Raw genomic sequence first — 21890 nt, forward strand, 5'->3', positions numbered from 1 at the left:
ATGAAGCAAATGAATCTGATGAAGGGAGTCAAATGCTAGAGAAAATAATAATAAAAGTGAATGACTGTTAAGAAAATGATTTTCTCTTATTAAGTGCATGAATAAAAAAGAATGTACATGAAAGATAAAAAAGCTCAAAGCATATTGCCACAGACAACAATTTAATTAATAAAAACCAACAACTTATGCTGTTCCTTTCCCCTTAAAGAATTTCTTTATTAAAAGAGAATAAAGCCTTACTTCAAGAAACTAAGTTTCTTAAGAAAAGCATCACCTCTTTTGCTTTTTTCTTTGCCATAGTTGGGAAATATGTCATATATACAATAACTTTAGAAGCAAAACGATGACCCACATGATTTAATGACACTAAATGGCATTGAATCTTTGCTTTGGGGAAATATGAGAGCAATATTATTAGCAAACTCTTAAGTTTTCTTGGGAAAACTGAAATAAGTAGTGGTAAACAACTGGACAAATAGGAAAGTTAAGATCAAGAAATAGAGAAATATATAGATATATATGTATATATGGAGGCAACTACAAATTATGGAAAGACTCATAAGTCTAAATTTTCTTCTTCTAAATTCACTTTATTTTAGAAAACTAAACACTTTATTCATGCATTTGGCTCTGCTCCCTCCCCAATGCATACTCAAACAATTTTTATTAGTACTACTTAGTTATAAATTAAGGAAAACAACAAAATAGAGGCAGACTTTAAAATGCAGATAAACAAGTAGAAATTGATTTCTTAAATCTTACTCCCTGAAGTAGAGAGACCTAAAAGATCATACATATCTCAGAGATACAAAGAGGAATTGTTACCAATGGAACAAAGGTGAGGCTGAAAACAAGAAAAATTACTGAAAGCCTAAGAACAATTAGATGCCCAGTTCTCTCCTTTACTATGCTGGAAAACTGAGGGTTTATTTTCTTAGGCCCATGGACTAGAGATTACTGAACTCATCTGAGGATAGGGTAGGTGAACTTGAAACAAGGGAATCAATAGAAAATTCCACACTGAACACCGAGAGGCCCAAACCCCTTCACAATTCAGCCCTCAGACATAAGTAGGAGATGAAAGAGCCATCTCTCAACAATCTTGCCATCCAAGAAAAAAAAGACAAAGAAACACTGATGTGGAGGCTTCCTACAAAGACACCGCTCAGTCAGATCACTGTGCAGAGAACTTTAAAAATATGAGCAGACATTTAAGGTAAATAACATTTTTCCAAATAAGCGGGATTAAAAAAAGCAATTTAAAGGAAACAGAATATACTTAAGAGAAGAAAAAGTCTATTAGTAATGGCTTCAGAGAGGTGAATGAGAAGTGAAAGTAACATGTTATGAAACAAGAGCTAGATGAAAATGAATAAATGAATGAATGAACAAAAAATATGTAGAAAGCAATACAAGAGTTGCTGGAAATTAAGATTTAAGTGCCTGTCCGAGAAGCCTGATCCATGCACATGTCTGTGCAGACACGTGAAGGAGTTCTTATCACCTGATTTTTTGCTCCCTGCTTTACTTTTCTTTACTTTTCCATATTAAAACTAAATGTCACACGCTTAGGAGCATCTTTTATTTTGCCTCTGTATTGTTCAAATGCCTAATGCTAGAGTCAAACAGACAAGCAGATATGGGGACCTATTAGTTGCATAGTTTCAGGGGAACAGGTGCAGAATATCAGGCTGAAGAAGCTCTGTAAGCAGCTGTTGCTTCTATGTCCCCAAGTCAAGGGGTTTTCTTTCTTTCTCACATCTAGAATTTGCTTTACTCTTCTTTCTCAATCTCTGTGGCTTCTGAACCTCTGTATACACTCATCCCTGTGGGCATTTCCTGGGCTTTCCAAGACACAGCCTCTGAGTATAATGGGGACAGACAATCCTACAGTAGTTTAAAAAGCAGTATGTTCTGACTTCAAAAGCATTCTTGTAACATCAGCCAAAAGCCAAATAGCACTTGTAACATGGCTTACAAGCTAGCCAGCTCCTGGGGGTGGGCTGGGTTGGAGTGGTATCATATGCGGAAGAATGCTCACTGGGAGTGTTGTCTGAGGAGCAGCTGTAGGAAGCAGCCCCTGGCACAGAATGCCAAGTCAGGGATATCAAAGACCCTTCAGGCAGAAAAGAGGAAGGTGCAGAGGGGCAGCTGGCCACTTATGGCAGGATTTGGAGCCTCTTGTCCCACGGCATCTTTATTTGGAAACACCTGGACTCTGTCTGGGCTTTATCAAGGCTTGAAAATACTTAAAGTATTAACTTCTGGGTAATTGGTCCCCCCAAAAGTATCCATGGACATTAGAGGCAGATGACATACACAAGATAATATGTTGGAAATGATCTGTACAACTTGGGGGGGGGGGGAAGCTGGGAGGGAGGGAAAGTAGGAGAAAAATGAGGGAAGGGGTAACAAGTTTGACAAGAAATGTACTTATTACCTTACTTACATAACTGTAACCCCTCTATATATCACCTTGATAATAAAAAAAGGGAGGGAGGAAGGAAGGAAGGAAGGAAAGAAGGAAGGAAAGAAGGAAGGAAGGAAGGAAGGAAGGAAGGAAGGAAGGAAGGAAGGAAGGAAGGAAGGAAGGAAGGAAGGAAGGAAGGAAGGAAGGAAATTTGTGGATTTCTTATATCATTAACTTCTATTTCTTCCATGGTCACTGAAAGGAGAGGTCCTTCCCTGCTTTCCTGAAAAGCAATAGGGGAACGCTGCATGGAAAAACTCTCCCTTACCTCCCTTACTCAGAGAGAGAGGAGAGAGAGACAGAGACAGGGGAGAGGAGGGGGGGAGGGGAGAGAGGAGAGGAGAGGAGAGAGAGAAGAGAGAGGGAAGGAGAGGAGAGGAGAGGGGAGAGAGAGTGAGAATACAGTAAGTAGCTTCTCAAAGCTAGCACACAGTTGTTCTAACTTTCTACTTGGGTGAATTATATATGTGTGCCAACTCATCTCATGGTAGATGTTACCACATTCAACCAATTCTCAACTGGAACACTAGTGAAAAGACTTTCTGCTGTGTATTGACTGTGGACTTACAGTGGTCAGGAAACAGCTGGCCAATATTAGATGTCCTGAAACATTTAAGATACCATCTTGGCCCCCCTCAGACAGAGGAACAAGTTTTAGGCTTTGTTTCCTCACTCCAGAACAGCCTACACTCTTTCACTTACTTTTTAAATCCCGGCTTATAGAGATCTAGGACTCAGAAGTGGCGCTGTGGCTCAAGTGGTAGAGCACTTGCCTTGAGCTAAAGAGCTCAGGGACAGCACCCAGCCCTAGAGTTCAAGTTCCATGACCAACAAAGAGAGAGACAGAGACAGAGACACACACACACACAGAGAGAGAGAGAGAGAGAGAGAGAGAGAGAGAGAGAGAGAGAGAGAGAGAGAGAGAGAGAGAGAGAGAGAGAGAGAGAGAGAGAGAGATCTAAGACTCTGGGAAAAAAGTTAATAAATTCTTACATGCCATTCCTCCTCTGTTGCCCTGTATCCCTTACAGAAGTAGCATGCTGAAATTGAGTTGGTTTAGGGTTTGCTAGTTACCCAATGGACTCCTCCAGAGAAAGATGCAAATAGCAGAAGTTCAAGATGCTTATGGGAAAATGAAAGGATTCCTATAATGCTGTGTCATTTTTCTGCCATCTTAGTGATGAATTCTCTGCCAGAAGAAGGGAGTAAAACTACTCTTTTTTTTGGCCCATCATGGGGCTTGAGTGCTGTCCCTGTGCTCTTGAGCCACAGTGTCACTTCTGACTTTGTAGTGGTTTATTGAGATAAGAGTCTCACGGACTTTCCTGCTTGGGCTGGCTATGAACTGCAATCCTCAGATCTCAGCCTCCTGAGTAGTTAGGATTACAGGCGTGAGCCACCAGCGCCCGGCTAGTAATACTATCTTGGTGTCTAGAAGATGCTTTAAAAATAAAGAACAGAAGTAAAGCATTGAAAAGACAAGGTTCAAAAAACTCATCCAGTGTATAAATGGCTTACATCAAATTTTTTTGTTTGTTTTTGTCAGTTGTGGGGCTTGAACTCAGGGCCTGGGTGCTGTCCCTAAGCCTCTTTGTGCTTAAGGCTAGCACTCTATCACTTGAGCTACAGTGCCATTTCTGGTTTTGAGTAGTTACTTGGAGATAAGAGACTCACGGGGACTTTTCTGCCTGGGCTGGCTACCAAAAGCAATCCTCAGACCTCAGCCTCCTGAGTAACTAGGATTACAGGCATGGACCACTGACGCCTGGCTATGCATTTCTATTTTTAAAATGTTTTAACTTTATTTGAGATAAATGAAAACTTGGGAGATGAACCAAAGGGTACCATCTATCTACTTGGCTTCAGAGCAGAGGGTTGAAAGTAGAAACTAAAAAATAAGTATCATTGGAGACAAGTCAGATGACTATTCAACCCTATTTACTTATTCAACAGTTGCTACAACAAAAGGACCACACCTCGACTTTTGGATCAACAACATGGAACTGACTGATCCCAAATGCTTGTAATATCAACACTGCCTGCTCTTCCTGTGGAAGACAAGAAGGAAGGAAGGAAGGAAGGAAGGAAGGAAGGAAGGAAGGAAGGAAGGAAGGAAGGAAGGAAGGAAGGAAGGGAGGGAGGGAGGGAGGGAGGGAGGGAGGGAGGGAGGGAAGGAGGGAGGGAGAGAGGGAGGGAGGGAGGGAGGGAGGGAGGGAGGGAGGGAGGGAGGGAGGGAGGGAGGGAATAAGCAAGTAAACAGGAAAACCAATTTCATCCCAAATAGCTTGGGGCAATCCTAAAAGTGATACTCAGGGCTGATGCAGCATAGGTAGAGAGAGCATTTGAATATAACTATACAGATGAAGTATTCCCCTTATAAAATTTCCTGTGTGTGTGCACACACACGTGCGCACATGCATGTGTGTGTGTGAGAGTGTGTGTTCATCATAATTAACAAAACATACTCCTTGGGGTATGAAGCACACATCAGCTACAGAAACCAGATGCCTGCAGAATACATTGTGTACTCTATTGTAAGCCTCCAGCCTGTCTCTTCACTGAGGTCTGCAAAACTTTGTCTGAACTGGTCCCTTATATTGGGGACACTTAGGAATCTGCTGTCCTCTAGAGCATCTGCTCTAATCTTAAACCAAAACAAATCCTCAGTCTGATGCAAAACTTGGACCATAAATCCTTCCCAAGAGGCACATATTCATGGTGCAATGCCGGCTATGTTCTTTGCATTCAATTTGAGTCCTCTGGTTTGCCGCTAATAATGTTAGCTATTTTTGTAACCTAGGCCTTGGCTGGTCTCTTGGAATGGTGTCTCAAATGAAGCCAGGGTAAACTTGCACAGCTAAGAAGGGATCTTATTTTGAGCTAGTATTTTGGCTCATTCAAGTTTTGAAAATAAGAGTGTGAAAAAGAGATGGGTGGGGTCGCCCCACTGGGGAACATGCACTGTCCTCAACCTCAGCTGGGTTCTGCTGCTGACGTGACTGTGGCTGCAAGCTGCCAAAGGCTGCTTCCCTCCACTTGTCAAACAGCCAAGCAAGCCATCTGACTTACCGAGTAGAGCTCGTTCAGGACCTTCATCAAATCATCTTGGAGCTGCTGGCCGACTTCTTTACTCTGCAAGGAAAGAGGAATGAAGGTTAATTGGGAAATGGAGGAGGAAGAGGGGGGCAACAAAGGCAAGAGCAGCAGCACAGGCTCTAAAAACAACAGACTCAATTAAGGCCCATTATTTAAGCCAGCAAATCAGATAACCACTTGAATCAGACCCAATTATGGCCAGATCACTCAAAGAGTTTTAATAAAATGAAACGCGCCCTTTTGATAGTCTAGTAAATGCAATCGCATGGAGGGACACTGGTTATAGCCTTTGATTTTTCAACTGTCCCCAAAGAGCAGGTGTGAATGCCACATCCTACCTAGCAACTGTTGCTAGGTGGAACATGCTTCCTCAGACATTTGTGTCTACAATCCAGAGGATTACAGAAAGATGTTCAATAGGATGAAATAGGAAAAAGTATACAAACGCTCAAGGACTCCAACTTCCCTAGCCAAACAGAAAACTCCAAGGAAAGAGTTATACTTCTCACTTGTTTTATTTCTACCCCAAACTTTCAACATAATGGTTTCCTCAGTAGTGACTGCTTGTAAGATTAGCCAGCGCTCCCTGACAACTACTACTTAATCCCAAGGAGCAATAACCCACAAATTCTTTGTTTCTATGCAGGACAACAGAAACGCACTGAAGCACATAGAGCAGTAGAAACAGAGAAGGAGGAGGAAGGGAAGACAAAGCCATGCCTTCTAGATGAAATGTTATATGCCAAGCCCAAGAGAGCAGGGGATAAAGCTGATTGGCATCATTTGATTACTGAATGGAGACACATCATTTTATCTTCTGCCAGCTCCTTCCAGTTCTTTGCAACTAAAACTCAGATACCAACAATACCCTTCTAATAGAAAAGAGGTATAATGAATACCGCCCAGCATAGCTCAGTTCCCAGGCAAGAAAGGAAGAGGCCTTTCATTTCAGATCTTGCTTTTCTCAAGATGCATATATTGTTACCTTGTAAGTACTTTTTTCCCCTGGCTGAGGGTGTTGCTTAGTAGTAGAGTGCTTGCCTAGCATGCACTAAATCTCAGCACCATAATAAATGAGTGAATGAGTAAATTTCTGATTTTAAAGGTACTATGTTTACTGTAATAAGGAAACTAGAAAATCACAAACAGAAAACAAAAGTAAAGCCTTAATTCCCAGCACTAAAAAATATTTTAGACTTTTTTCCTATTCACTCCCATTGCCTCTTTTTACTAAGTTGAGATTCTTTACAAACACTGGTTAGAAACTTATTTATGTAAATGTACACATGTAAATGTGAACATTTCCCAATGTATGATTCCTCTGTAACAACAGAATACATTATACTGATGTAGCTCTTATTCTTGCTGCCAACATTTTGTGACTAAAATGTATTAAATTACTTTATACATAATCGATGCACACATCATTTATTATTTCCCATTATAAGTAGCATTGCTGGGTCAAAGAGTATGACTTTGAGAAAAACTGTGCCAATTAAAAATACTGCAGACGCATTTAAGAATGCTTATTTTTTGTTTTTGTTTTTGGTCTTGACAATTTGATGTTACACCTTACTGTAATTTGCAATTCTTTGATTCCAATGAACCTGATTATTTGGGGGAAAAAAATCTATCCAATTTTCTATTTCCTGTTATGTTTTGCCATTTTTCTATTAAGGAGTTCTCTGCCCAATTTTTCTATTAAAGTATTCTATTTTCTATTAAAGTACCTATGTGATTTTCATGCATTTTTATGCCTGGTAGTGGGAAAAGGGATGGAAAAAAGCCTAAATCAGCAATCATGAGAGTCTCCTAGTCCCAGCTTGTCTGCCACCTGCTTCTTGAGTCTTTCTTTTTCCACAAAATGAAAAGTCTCAGACAAACATTCTTGAGGTCTTTTCCAACCTCTACCACTATATGATTCTATATGATCTTTACTTGCTCTGTATATCCACATCAGAGCCAAATTCTACTCCTGGCTGGCTTCATACCATAAAGAAGACAATGAGCAAATTGCCAACAACTCAGATATTCTACAAAACAGAGGGCTCTAGGGACACCTTGTCATTCTGTTTTGTTTTTGTTTTTATTATTGTTTTCTTTTTAGGTGCCACTACTGTGGCTTGAACTCAGGGCCTTGAGTTCTCACTTGCTTTTTTTGCTCAAGGCTGGCACTCTACCACTTGAGCCACACTTTTACTGACTTTTTGCTAGATAACTAGAGATAAGAATCTCATAAACCTTTCTGCTCAGGTAGGCTTCGAACTGCAATCTGCAGTTCATAAAACCGGCATAAAACTGGTTTATGATACCACCTTCAGTGTCTCTCATCCAATGTGACCTCAACTCCTGGGGGGGAGGGGAAAGCCACAAAAGGGAATGCCTTCCTCTCATACCTCAACTTCTTCCATCATGAGGAAAGCCTAACTGTGGCAGCAGCAGAGACTCAAGGAGGTGAAGTAGGGAGAAATGACTCACCACCAACCTCAGAGTCAGCAACAAGGTCAGGAAGTGACCACAGTATCACTTCCCACTGCCCTGCCCTCCAGCATCTTTGACCTCCCTCCTTATGTTTAAATGGCAAGGATTATAGAAGACATCTCCTGATCCTCTGTCCTGTTTCTTACATATGCCTTACATAAGGTAGTTGCAGTACAAGGGTGGGGTGGAGGTGGGAAAGCCTAACCAATAAAATAGCAATTATGCAGGCAGATGTTTCCTTTCTTGTTCTGATTAGTTGGGAGGACCACTGAACTATTATCCCTGTTTATTTGAACAGGCAGCTGAAGGGATCTCACCACTCCCTCGGGCTCAGATGGGCAGTGCTGGGAATACACAAGCTGCTAACTTAGTCAAAATGGACAATGAAGACCCCAGTAAGCAGGGACAATTCTGACAATTCTAAGGCAGAAAATGGCCACTCATTCTCCATTTCAGAAACCTTAAGAGTGTGCCTTTGAGGGAAAGCATGACCCCCAGGAAGAGCTTCCATGCAGGCCCCGGTGAAGGGGTGGATGGGGCTGGGAAGCTGCAAAAAGGGGGCTCCACCCAAAGACAAGGGGTACATTTATTCCTCTGAAGGACAAAACCTGATGAGGCCCAGTACATGACAATGAAGACTGTAAAGCCTTTCCTTTCCCTATAAAGAAGCCAGGGATTTCAAGGCAGGAAAGAAAAATGAATTTACAGTGCAGTCTTTGTGCACTAGTATACAGCCTGCCTCTCTTTCTTTTAAAAATTCTTGGAAGAAAATGAGTCATCTAAACATTGCAGGAAACCAAACAGAAGTCCGGGGTGGGGGAGGGGGGGGAGGTTGAGGAGATTACTTTGTGCAAAGTTTTTCTCTTAAATGTTTGCATAGTAATCTTTGCATGGAAAAGAAAGAAAGAAGCCTAAATATAGAATGGAGATGTGGCACACTTACCAATGCTGGTTCTTTGGAATAGGAAGTGTGATGGTATGCTTTAGGCCTGATTCTTTTTATTTTGAAACTTAACCACAACCTTTTGGCCAGACACGGGGGCCCCCACATTGCTTGCTGCTAAACAAGGCCAAGGCCAGGCTGGTCAGAAAACAACGAGATTGCAACAGCTCCTGCCAGCTGTGTACCCACAAAATGGGTAGGGACTCTCTTTTTCCAACAGATAACAACATTGAATAACAGAACCAAAATGACAATAGAGAAGCCTCATCTCCCCCACAGGAAAATGTTCTAAACCCTCCTCACTTACAGAAAGGATAGAGTAGCTAAGTGGTCTGGGCAGCTTCAGTGAAAGCTGGTCCTTCATCCTTGGACCTCTTTAAGTCAATAGATCTTCTGAATTTCAATAACTTTGTCTGTTAGTTCCCTCCCCCCCCCCCAAAAGAATACCGATTAATGAAAGGGTTTTAAAAACCAATCTTCAAGGGAGTCAAAATGATGGACAGTGATCAAGATGCACTATACACATACACAGTCGTGTTAAACTGCATTTTGTGTACAACTAAAAATGTCTACAACAGGGGGAGTACTTCTTGTACAATTCCTTAGTTATTCAGATGGACACAGTGTCTTTTATAAGAAGGGGCTAGGGAGGGGTTCTTTATAAAAATTTTATTAGTTACCAACACTACAAAACTTCATTATTTGATAGTCACAAAATTACCCCATTTGTATGAAAGAAAATAAAGAAGAGGAAGGCAGGTCTCTGCCATGTGGTGAGAGCTAATTTCAGCCCATCCCAAGGCTGAGGCTGTCAGCAGGTAGAAACAGTAGGATCATTTAGTTCTGTGCTGAGGAGACTATGTCAGCAGTTTTCCAAAAGAGAATCCAATTTTCAAGGGCACAGATCTCCTCCACCCATGCTGGCATTCCCTCCTCACCCCAAAGACACTCAGAGGCCAAAAAAAAAAAAAAAAAAAAAAAATCAGTTAAATATTGAATTGACATTTCTCGATTTTAGAGGAAGGGGTGTGAACCTCCTACTAGGCCTGCTGTAGCAGGAGACCCAGAGTGAAGTTTCAGGGCGCTTGCTCACAGCTTCAAAGAGACAAAGATTTCTGAATTACGCTGACACTTTGCCTGAAATGCTTCAGATGGGTATAACTGGGCTTAAAGGAGGGGCTGCTTGGGAACAGTACCAATGCTAGGTGATGGCACTAAATCTGGCCTCCCTGCCATTCAACTGGTGTTGCAGGGTGGTAAGGATGGTGATCCAGCAGATCACAGTACAGGAAGGACTTCTAGATTTTCCCTCAACCACATTCATTGCATACTGGGGGGAGGGGGGGGAGGGAGTTGTCACTCTTCTCATTTGCTATTTACTCACTGGCTAGGATACTAGTGATAGCTCCTGAAAGGTTGACCTCCACTTAGAACCTCATGCCAAAGTTATACAATATACAAATATAGGTTTGGGGATGCAGCTCAGTGGTAGAACACTTGCCTAACATCCATGAACCCTGAGTTCCAGCACCAGCATCACAAAAACAACAAAGGTTCAGGAGCATGACTGGAATCCTGCTTCTGCACTTGAACTACAGGAAATCAGGTAAATACTTTAACCACTGTGCCTCAGCTTCCACATTTAAAAATAGGATTGTAACAGCAAATCTATTAGAAATTCTAAAACAGGACAATCCTTGTACAGTGATTGAAACAGAATCTGTCACCCAGCATGTTCAATGAGTGTTATGTAAGCTCAGATAAATGTTAGAAGTCACCTCTCTCAACACTCACTTGAGTGTTTTCCTTGTGTTTTATACTCTCAGTACTATGGTTGATCATGATATATACAGTTGTTAAGGCCCTAGAAGCTTCTCCCCAGATAAGGACTGTAGCTAAATACAACTTAAAAAGACTCTACTGAGCCACAAGGAACAAAGCTCTTTGTTTTTCCTATGCTTACTGCTGGATAGTCTTATTTTCCTCCCTCTCTGGTTTTCATAGAACTAAAATAACAATGGCTCCTTAAAAAATATGTAGTTTGGGGTATGATAGTTTTTTTGTTTTGTTTTGTTTTTTTGTTGGTTGTGGGGCTTGAACTCTGGGCCTGGGCACTGTACCTCAGCTCTTCAGCTCAAGGCAAGTGCTCTGCCACTTAAGCCACAGTGCCACTTCTGCTTTTCTAGTGGTTTATTAGAGATTATAAGTCTCACCAACTTTCCAGGCTGGCTTTGAACTGTGATCCTCAGATCTTAGCCTCCTGAGTAGCAAGGATTATAGGCGTGAGCTACCAGTGCCTGGCAAAGCTTTTTTTTTTTTTTTTTCCTTAATTGAAGTTTGAACTCAGGGCCTTGAGCTTTTACTCAGCTTTTTTTCCTGCTTGAGGCTGGCGCTCTACCACTTGGGCCATGCTACCAGTTCCAGTTAATCTTGATTATCAACTTAACTGGATGGAAAGGCACCTAGGTGATTAATAAAGCATACCTCTGGGTGGGTCTGTGAGGGTATTTCCAGATAAGATTAGATCAAGATAGTAGTGATCTAATCAATGGTTTAATCCATTGATTGATTCAAAACTGGAAAGGTGGTGGAACCATTCCAAGACAGGGCCTAGTTGGAGAAAGTGGGTAGCTAGGGGTGTGCCTTTGAACCTTCATGTTGTTGTTCTTTGTTTCATGGCTGCCTTGAGGTGAGCAGCTTTCTTCTGCCATGCCCTTCTACCATGATATTCTTCCTAAAACAATAGAGCAAGCCAACCACGAACTGAAACTCTTGAAACCATGATTCAAAATAAGTTTTTCCTCCCTTAAGTTATTGGGTTTTTTTTTCAGGTAGTTTTTATAATGACAAAACATCTAACCCCAGCAAGTTGAAATGCTTAGGCAGGAGTTCCTCAATTTTGAGGTTAACATGGGCTATAAAGTAAGACCCTTTTTCAAAGATAACAGGAAAAAAAAAAAGTACTTTTCCTAGCTGGGTATGCAAGCCTATAATACTAGCTACTAGAGAAGTAAAGATGTGGAAGATCAAGGTTCAAGGTCAGGCCAGGCATGAAAGTTCTAGAGGCTACATCTCAACCAATGGCTAGGTGTGGTGGTGCATATCAGTCATCACTGAAGACATAGAGAAGCATAAGTGGGAGGACTGAGCTTAGTCTGGCCTGAGCAAAAAAAAAAAGAACCTACCTCAAAAATAACCAGTGCAAAAAAAGGGGGCTGGAGGCATAGTCCAAGTATTAACTGTACGTGTATAAGCATGAGGTTCTGAATTCAATCTCTACTACCATAAAAAAAAAACAAAAAACAAAACAAAATAAATTGTTTCCTGAGGAAAGCAATCAAACAAACAAATAACAATAGCAACAACAACAAAGACAAAAATGGAAACAAGGGCTGGGAAGGTGGCTCAGTGGTAGAGTGCTTGCCTCACATGCATGAGGCCCTGGGTTCAATTCTTCAGCACCACATAAACAGACAAAGCCAAAAGTGGTGCTGTGGCTCAAGTGGTAGAGTGCCAGCCTTGTGCTGAAGAGCTCAGGGACAATGCCCAGGCCCAGACTTCAAGCCCTACGACCAGCCAAGAAAAAAAAAAAAAGGAAACAAAGGACAGCCTGGCATGCTGGTGTATGCCTGTAGTCCCAAACACTCAGGAGCTAGCTGAAGGCAAGGAAATCTAATGTTCAAGGCCAACTTGTGCTACATAGCAAATTCCAGACTAGCTTGGGCTACATACAATGATATCTTGTCTCAAAAAACACCATAACCATCATTATTGACAACAACCACCAAAAAAAAAAAAAAAAGACAAAAAAACAAGAAACAAAAAACCCCAAATTATATAGCTGATAGGAAAACACAGAAATTAAGTATGAAGGTGGAAGCTCCCTTTCTCCTAGGTCAAGGAATCTACCAACAGCACTCATTACCAAATTCTGGTTTAATGAAATCCAGGACCTTTCTCCTTTGAGATACGTGCTTATGAAAGCCATTTCTTTCCAGCTTTTCCAGAAGCTCTGAAACATGTGAGTAGTCACACATGATAACCCACAGTAATGCTAGTGGCCCTGGGGGAAAATCCATTCCTTGGCAAAGCACAAACTCTGCGAATTCAGCTTCTCCCCTCTGTGGAGACTCTCCCTCCCCCGTTCCAGTTCACCAAAGCCTGTTGTCAGTGAAACACATAATGTGGACAAGACTAACTCCCACTGAACTGGGAGAGGAAAGGAGGATGGGGGTGGGTGAGAAACTAAAAGGCCTCCAATGGCACTACCTTAAGATTTCTAAACCGTTGTTCCTTTCTCTTAGAATGAGCTATCCTAACACTAAGAAAAAAAATGAGTGCAGAACAACATCCCTTAAAATGAAAGAGAACATCATGTCTGAGCCTTCATTTCTTAAACCACCACTGTCATCTTTTCTTGGCAAATGTCCATGTTATTCTTCATGATAATGACCTGCATGAAGAGAGCATTACTACAAGCCCCGATCTCTCATTCCAAAAGCATTTCTTGAGGTCACTGTGAAGGTGAGTGACTGCCCCATCCCCCAGCAGGCCACTAAAGGCATAGAAATGGCATCCAGGTGACTCTGGGCACCTTTGAGTAGATTGGAGAACAAGGAACAAAAGATACAAAAAATAATAATAATAAGGGTATATCTGTCAGCAGCCAAAAAAATGCACTCCCAAAGAAACAGCAAGGAATGGGGTAGAAATGAGTCAGAAGGAAGGGAGAAAGTGTTAATGGGAAGGTGTTTTGCAGGGTATGCCTTGTGAAAGTACAAAATCCAGGAGCAGGGGAGAAGGAAGCATGCCTGTGTGGCTCCCTGACAGCTGGGCCAGGAGGTGGCTGGGAGAATAGGAGTTAATAGAGCTCATCTGAAAGTTGGCAGTGCCAACACTGAGAGGAGGAGGGCTGCCTGGTAGGAAGTAAAACAGTCAGCAGCACCCCTACAGGAAATGCCTGGGGCACTGGGAAAAATTGCTGATTAAATGAGAAAGAGGAACACAGTAGCAAAGGCAATTCATCAGGGATCTGTGTAGTGTAAGGATTCTTGGAGTTGCCTTTGAATCTTGACTGTGAAGAGCAGAAGAGCCTCTAGAGGGTTTAATTATGAAGATGGCATTTTTCTTGACACCCAGGTGCCAGAGCTGGACATAAGAGGAAACAGAGAAGAGTCCTTCACTAGCAGTGAAGAAGAATGCATTTCCTTGGAGCTGGGATGGGGATTTTGAGCCTGCAGCAGCTTTCTCCATGTGGTGGTTTACAGTTTCTTGTCTCTGTCCACACTAATCATATATGCAGTGATTTCCATCCCATGCTTCCACTGCAAAATCACGAAATTGTGAGGAGGAGAATGGCCACAGTTTGGGAATGGAAATTCTAATTTCCAGCTCTGATTTCTCACCGAAACTCTTCAATTTATTGGTTTCCAGTTTAGGTTTCTTTTCTTTTCTTTCTTCCTTCCCTTCCTCCCTCTTTTCCTTTTCTGTGTCAGTACTGGGGCTTGAACTCAGGGATTTGGCTGTTGTCTTTTAGTCTTTTTGCGCAGAGCTGGCTCTCTACAACTTGAACCACAGCTCCACTTGTGGCTTTTTGCTGGTTAATTGGAGAAAGTCTATGGACTTCCTGCTTGAGCTGGCTTTGAATATCGAATCTCAGACCGCCTTCTGAGTAGCTAGGATTATAGGCATGAGTCACCAATGCCTACCAAAGCTTATACTTTCTAAATGTTCCATGTATACTCAAGTATATGTATCCATCTGCAATAGTTAGACAGACTCCATCTGGGTCATTAGGCCTCATTCATGTTTTTCAAATCATTATTTTTACTAATTTTTTTTTATCTACTTGTTCAATCATTCATAAGGCAAGTATATTAGCTCTTTAAGGTTGGTGGTCTATGTTCCCCTTTTAAATTCTGTCCTTTTTTTTTTTTCTTCTTTTTGGCGAGTCTTATGTACTACCACTGAGCTATGCCCCTAGCCCTTCACTTTTATTTATATATTTTAAGACTATGTTACTAAGTATTTATTTCTTCCTGCCAATTTGACTTTCTATTAGGAAATACCCCTGTTTATATTTAGTAATACTTTTTGCATTAAAATCTACTTGGTCTGAGTTTATCCCAACTATCTTTTCCTATCATTTTAAATTTATCTGTAGCCTTTCATTTAAAAAGTATCTCTTCTCTTACTTCTATTTTATTTCCTTGAGTTAGGATATCACTATGTAGCCGAGGCTAACCTTGAACTCTTCCTTACTCTCTCATTCCTTTCTCCTTCTTTCTCTTTCTTTCCTTTCGTTCTCTTATTTTTATTTTACTTTATTTCCTTGAGTTAGGATATTGATAGGTAGCCAAGGCTGACCTTGAACTCTTTCTTGCTCTCTCATTCCTTTCTCCTTCTTTCTCTTTCTTTCCTTTCATTCTCTTATTTTTATTTTACTTTATTTCCTTGAGTTAGGATATTGATAGGTAGCCAAGGCTGACCTTGAACTCTTTCTTACTCTCTCTCTCATTCCTTCCCCCCCTCTTTCTTTCTTCCCCTTCTTTTCTTCCTTCTCTCTCCTACTCTCTCTTTCTTTGTTTCAATGCAGGGTTTTGAACTCAGGGCCTCATGCTTGCTTGCCTTGTTTCCTTGGCTGCTGACACTCTACCACTTGAGCCATAACTCTAGCCATGTGTTTTGCTGGTTATTTTGGAGTAGTCTTGGGGACTTTTCAGATCAGGCTGGCTTCTGCTATCACCTAGTTCTCAGACTCCTGAGCAGCTAGGATTACAGATGTGAGCCACCAGCAATCCAGTGATCCTGAACTTTTGATTCTCCTGCCTCAGCTTCCTGAGTGCTTGGATGGCAGATATGTGCCATCATATCACACATGCTTTTATTTATTCTCTCCTGAGTAACACATACTTTTAGCTTTGCTTTCTAAAACTGTCTTTTCACCTATAGTAGTAAAATTTATACTTATTGTAAATACTGATATAGGTTTCAGTATTACTTCTTATTTGTCCTGTTTGTTGATGGTCCTGTTTGCTCTCTTTTTTCTCTTCTATTTAAAATAAATCAGAAACAAACAAAAAAGAATTCAGAAAGATTTACTCCCTTTGGTATTTTGGTTTCTGTATGTTTTGATGAATGTAGTTGTCACCACCACCATTAAGACAAAAGACAGTTCCATCACTCAGAAGAACCCCTGTTCCTCTGCCCCTCGTGGGCAAATCCTTCTCTCCCCCTTTGTCAGAATCTGTCTTACCCTCTCTCTCTAGCTACTGTTTTCTAGTTGAGTGTTTCCTTCTCTTAAATAAGTATTGATACCATTCTATTAGTGGTTACCATAATTACAACATACATTCTTGATTTGCCAAAACTACTCTATCAGTTTTGAACAATTATTTTTTCCCACAGGGTCTATTGCCTTATATTTAACATAGGCTCTATTGTTCCCTGCCCACTGATTTTGTATCTACTTAAAACATGAGAGGATATTATTGTTGCCATTCAACAGTGAATGTTAATTCACACACCACATATACTTATAAATACTATTTGTTTGCTCTTTATTCTTTCCTCCATATCCAAGCTTCTAATTGGGGGGTAATTTTCTCTGTCTAAAGTATACTACATAGGGCTGAGCACAGTGGTTCATGCTTGCAGCCCCCACTACTTGTGAGGCAGTGATGGGGAAGATAGTGGTTCAGCTTGAGTAAAAAGTTTGTAAGATACTATCCTAATATACAAGCTAGGCATGTGTTTAATGTCTGCAATCTTACCTACTTGGGAGGCACAGGTAGGAGGATTTCGGTTTGAGGTAAAAACATAAGACCCTATCTAAAGTATATGTAAAACTAAAAGGACTGGGGTGGGGGGGCGGGGAGGAATGGCTCAGTGGTAGAGCATTTAGAAGGCCTGAGTTTAAAATACTATGCAGTATTTCTTTCAGTGTGAGTTTTCGATAATAAATTTTCTCAGATTTTCCTTATGTGAAAACATCTATAGTTGACTCTGTGTGTGTGTCTGCCTGATGAATACTAGGGAAGCACCTAACAATGAGCTAACCCTTCCAACTCCTGCCCTTCATTTTTGAAGAAGGATTTTCTTTCAACACATTCATTACTGTCTCTTATCGTCTACTGTTTTTGTTGAGAGGTCAGGTGTTAACTTTGTGGTGGCTCCTTTGAAGGTAGCATTTTACTATAATGTGCCTACATGTATTTTCTCCATATTTACCCTACCTGAAGTTGACAATGCTACTGTAATGTTTTTACTAGTTTGGGATAACTCACAGCATTATCTCTTCAAATATTGCTTCTATCTCATTCTCTTTGTTGTCTTCTCCTGGGACTTGAAATATATGCATTTAGGCCTCTCCATCACCTCTCATAAGGCTCTGAGGGTTTGTGTCTATATTTTCTGTTCTTTTATCTCTCCAACTTCAAAATGTATTGTTTTCTGATCTGTCTTCCAGTTCATTAATTCTTCATTCAGCTTTAATATGCTGTTTAATCCACACATTAAGCTTTTATTTTAGCTTTATATTTATCAGTACCATTATTTTGTTCAATTCTTCCATTTTTATTTTTGAAAAATAGCTTATATACTATGCAACCCATATTATGAAGTATACAATTCAGTAGTCTCTAGTATATTCATAAATTGTACAACTATCACCACTATTCTCTGAATATTTTCATCATTCCAAAAATAGCCCCACAATTGATAGTAATCATTCTTCTATCTTCCTTTTCCCAGCTCCTACAACTACTTTCTGTCTCTGTGGATTAGTATATTCTAAACATTTTCTACATATAACACCAGGCTTTTTTTGTGTCTGGCTTCTTTCCCTCAGTGTAAGATATTAAGGGTTTATCCATGATATGATATATACCATATACACCAGTACTTCCTCTCCTTTTTTTTTTTTTTGTCTGTCGTGGGGCTTGAACTCTGGGATTGGGTGCTGTCCCTGAGCTCTTCAGCTCAAGGCGAGCACTCTACAACTTGAGCCATACTGCCACTTCCGGTTTTCTGGTGGTTTATTAGAGATAAGAGTTTCACGGACTTTCTGCTGGGGCTGGCTTTGAACCTCAATCCTCAGATCTCAGTCTCTTGAGTAGCTAGGATTACAGGTGTGAGCCACCAGCACCCTGCACTTCCTCTCCTTTTTAAAAAGATTTTTTTTTTTAAGGTAGGGTCTTACCATGTGGCCAATTTCATTCTCCTGCCTCTGCCACCCCGGTGCTGGGATTACAGAGATGTACCACTAGTTTTGTTTTTTGTTTTGATGCTGGGGATTGAACTAAGAGTTTCTCATGTACTGAGCATGTGTTCCACCAAACTACACCTCCCACCCAGCCCTGCTTTCTGATTTTTAAGAGCTGAGTAATATGATTGATATATGCCCCATTTGTTTAAATTCATTCCATTAATCATTTTATGAATATTTTCATTCTTTATACTTCTTGATTACTGCTATTATGAATGTTTGTATTCATGTTTTTGTGAGTATATGTTTTCATTTCTTTTTAGTATATACCCCAGGAGTGGAATTGCTGGGTCATTAATACTATGCTTCTGTTTTTAAGGAAATATCAAACTTTTCCACAGGATTTGTACCCTATTCTAGTCTCACCAACAACAAACTACGAGTTTTTTTTTGTCGGTTGTGGGGCCTGAACTCTGGGCCTGGGCGCTGTCCCTCAGCTCTTCAGCTCAAGGCTAGTGCTCACCACTTGAGCCATAGCACCAGCTTTTTCTGCTTATGTGGTGCTGAGGAATAAAACCCAGGGCCTCATGTATGCAAGGCAAACACTCTACCACTTAGCCACCTTCCCAGCCTACAAACTAAAATTCTAAGACCTTTGGATCAACATTTGTTTTTCCTGTTGGTTTTATTAGACAAGATCCTCCCATGTACTATAGGTTGGTTTCAGACTGATGAGATCCTCTTGCCTCTATCTACCTAGTATAGGCACAGATCTATGAAGTGAAGTAAATTTGAGAACTATGTTTGCTGACACAGTTACTTGGATCACCCATCAGCCTTGTTTTTCTAGCTTTGATTATAGATCATATTTAAAATTGACTGTCAAACATTGTACATGAAAATTGATAAGATAGAGCATCCTCCTCTAGGAAGGATTGATTTAAATTTGCTTCTAGCCACTATCTATCCCAGCTCTCCTTAATCTTATGAGAGATTAAGACAATTTGAAGCTAGATATTCCAGTCCCTTTTGGATTGCCTTCTTGATTATTTCTGGATTACCTTACTTCTTTTGTATCCCACTAGTGTTCAAAGCATGGGGGAAACTTTATTTAGGCTTCCCCTTCTATAACCTTGAATTTCATCTTTGTCCTGCTAGTGTTTCAAGTTTATTAAAAACATTGGGCAGTTTCTTGCTCCTCAGTTATCTGCTAGAATGGTAGATGCCTTCTGAGTGGAAAGCAGTTCCATTGAAGCATTCAAGTTGCCATTTCTAAAAGCACAACCCCATGTTAAAACCTGAAGACTCAATATATTGTTTGTAGTCTTCACAAGGTCTAGTGAAACTCTTGAGACCCACTAAGCACTGAAATGTGCTTTGCATGAAAGAATGAATGGCTACTTGTGACAGCATACACTTGCCACACTTTGGCTTTCAAGTTGTTCATTTCCCCGGACATGGTAACCACAACATTCTGGTAAAACAAAAGAGAACGAAGCTTGAAGATTTAAATACAGTTCCTCATTTCCACAGAGATTTTTTTTTTCAAAAACTACAATCTATCCAAGAGATAGAGTAAATCAAATAAAGTGCATCTCTGAGATTAGGTAAGTGATAGACAATGCAGAGACAACCTTAGAGAAACTGATGGCCCAAAGGCCATCAAATGGAGGAACTTGACTAGAAGCTCTAGAAAAGAGCAGATAGAAAAGTCCTATGTGGGGAAGGGATAGCGAGAGAACAACAAAGGAGGGGGTAACAATGCTTGACAAGGAATGCATTCATTACCTTACTCATGTAACTGTAACCATTCTGTACAGCATCTTTACAATAAGATAAAATTTAAAAAAAAGAAAAGTCGTATAAGAAGCCACTTGTGGCATCCAGCCTCTAGATGGATCTCAGCTTTGCCACATAGCTCAGATTCTGTAACAGCACATGGGCTTTCCCTAAGCAACACTGACATAAAAGCAGAAAAAAAGTAATTGGTGATTTTTAATTCTCTAGTAAATGACTAAATGCGTTGGCTTTTGCTTCATGATATGTCCAACATATGCCTCTACCTTTTCATCCCTCCTGTCAAAGCTTCATCTGCTAGGTCTTTATCACCTACCCCTGAGTCAGAGAGGCCTAGTCTTTCTAAAAGACCAGACTACTGTGTTCTCTTAATAAGGTAACATTTGGAAAGCCTTTGAGATCGTAGGGGACTGGTTTTCAGGAGATTAGAGGGTTGAGCGTTCAGCCTCATCTCTCAACCTCTATAGAAAGGGGGGAAGGCTTGATGGTGAGTTGGCCACCAATAGCCAGTGATTTATCATGCCTTTGTGATGAGTCCCCCATTAAGAACTCAAAAGGATAGAGCTAGGAAAGCTTCAAGGTGGGTGAAACTAATTGGTGTTGCTGAGAAAGGGCACCTGGAGACAGCAGGGAAACCCTGTACCTTGCCTATTCATCCCTTCCTATTGGCTGTCTCTGACCTGGATCCTTCTATAATAAACTGGTGATTTGGTAAGCAAACTGTCTTCCTGAGTTCTATAGGCTGGTGTAGCAGTCAATGGCTGAACCCATGGGGAAGAGTACTATAGAAACCTCTGATTGATAGCCAGTCCATCAGAATCTCAGATGACAACCTGGACTTTTAATGTACAGCTAAAGTGGGAGTAGTCTTGGGTGATGGAACCCTTAACTTGAAAGAATAGTGTTAATTATAGGCAGACAATGTCAGAATTAGGTTTCATTCTAGGACATTAGGTGGTGTCAGTGAAGAAAGAGAATTAACTTGATATGGGAAACTCCTTTACATATCTGGTATCAGAAGTGAAGTTTGGAGAGAATATGTGGGTACTGAGAAGAAAAAGTGTTTTTCCTATTCAATAGGCAGAACTAATCTATTTAGGGATAAATTTAGGGATAAATACTAAGAGATATGACTAAAGAAAGGCAAGTAATTTAATTAAGATTATGAGAGATAGCAGGGTGGATACAGAGGCTGTGATAGCAAGGAGTGTACCAGGGACTTCTGAGGTGCTGATAAAAAGCTCTGTGTTGGCCCATGTAGTTAATTGTTCCAATATTTGATTTATAACTGATTTTTACTGTACACATTATACACTTTTGTTATCTATTAAATTTCCAATCTTAAAAACTAAAGAAGAGTTCCATGATTGATTAGTGATGTCTACCATGGATACAGTAATAGGATTTCAACTAGAGTACATTAGTTCATTGGTTCTCCTGAACCACTAAGTTAGATATGAGAGTCTCTTTTACTACTTGCATTGTTTTCTATAGCAGTTATTATAAGTGCTCTTCTCATGTGAATTTCTTCTCACTCAGGAGCACAAGCTTCTTAACAATTAGGACTAGATATTGTACTCAGTAATTAATAAAAATAGTGGGTATAGCTTATTACTTAGTGTCTAATACTATGGGTTAATCACTTATAGACATAGCTTCATTTTTAGCTCTGGGATAAATCTGTTAGGGCTTCTACTATTGTATCCTTTGCACTGATGCTGATGCTTAGGGAAGGGAAGCAATTTGTCCATGGGAATGTCTGCTAAGTGTTGTCATATGAATTTAAACTTATAAACTCCTATTCCATGCTAGTTTGTAATAATTAATATTCCCCTCACCTTGTATAAAACCTTGTTTATAGTAAGCATCCAATAATTACTGGGCAAAAACAGAGGGCG

General features: G+C 40.5%; 1 protein-coding gene across 4 annotated transcripts in view; it reads right to left on the reverse strand.

Moving 5' to 3' along the window:
* The window catches only part of Srgap2 (SLIT-ROBO Rho GTPase activating protein 2), a 250890-nt gene that overhangs the window by 72505 nt on the left and 156495 nt on the right, over positions 1-21890 (reverse strand). For all 4 annotated transcript variants that reach the window (XM_070041646.1, XM_070041645.1, XM_070041648.1 and 1 more), the window contains exon 5: positions 5540-5602. In XM_070041646.1, coding sequence (XP_069897747.1) covers positions 5540-5602 — 63 coding nt within the window. The remainder of the gene's footprint in view (positions 1-5539; positions 5603-21890) is intronic.

The sequence above is a fragment of the Dipodomys merriami genome, unplaced genomic scaffold (genome assembly GCF_024711535.1).
Source record: "Dipodomys merriami isolate MVZ:Mamm:240054 unplaced genomic scaffold, mDipMer1.0.p SCAF_31, whole genome shotgun sequence".
NCBI lineage: Eukaryota > Metazoa > Chordata > Mammalia > Rodentia > Heteromyidae > Dipodomys > Dipodomys merriami.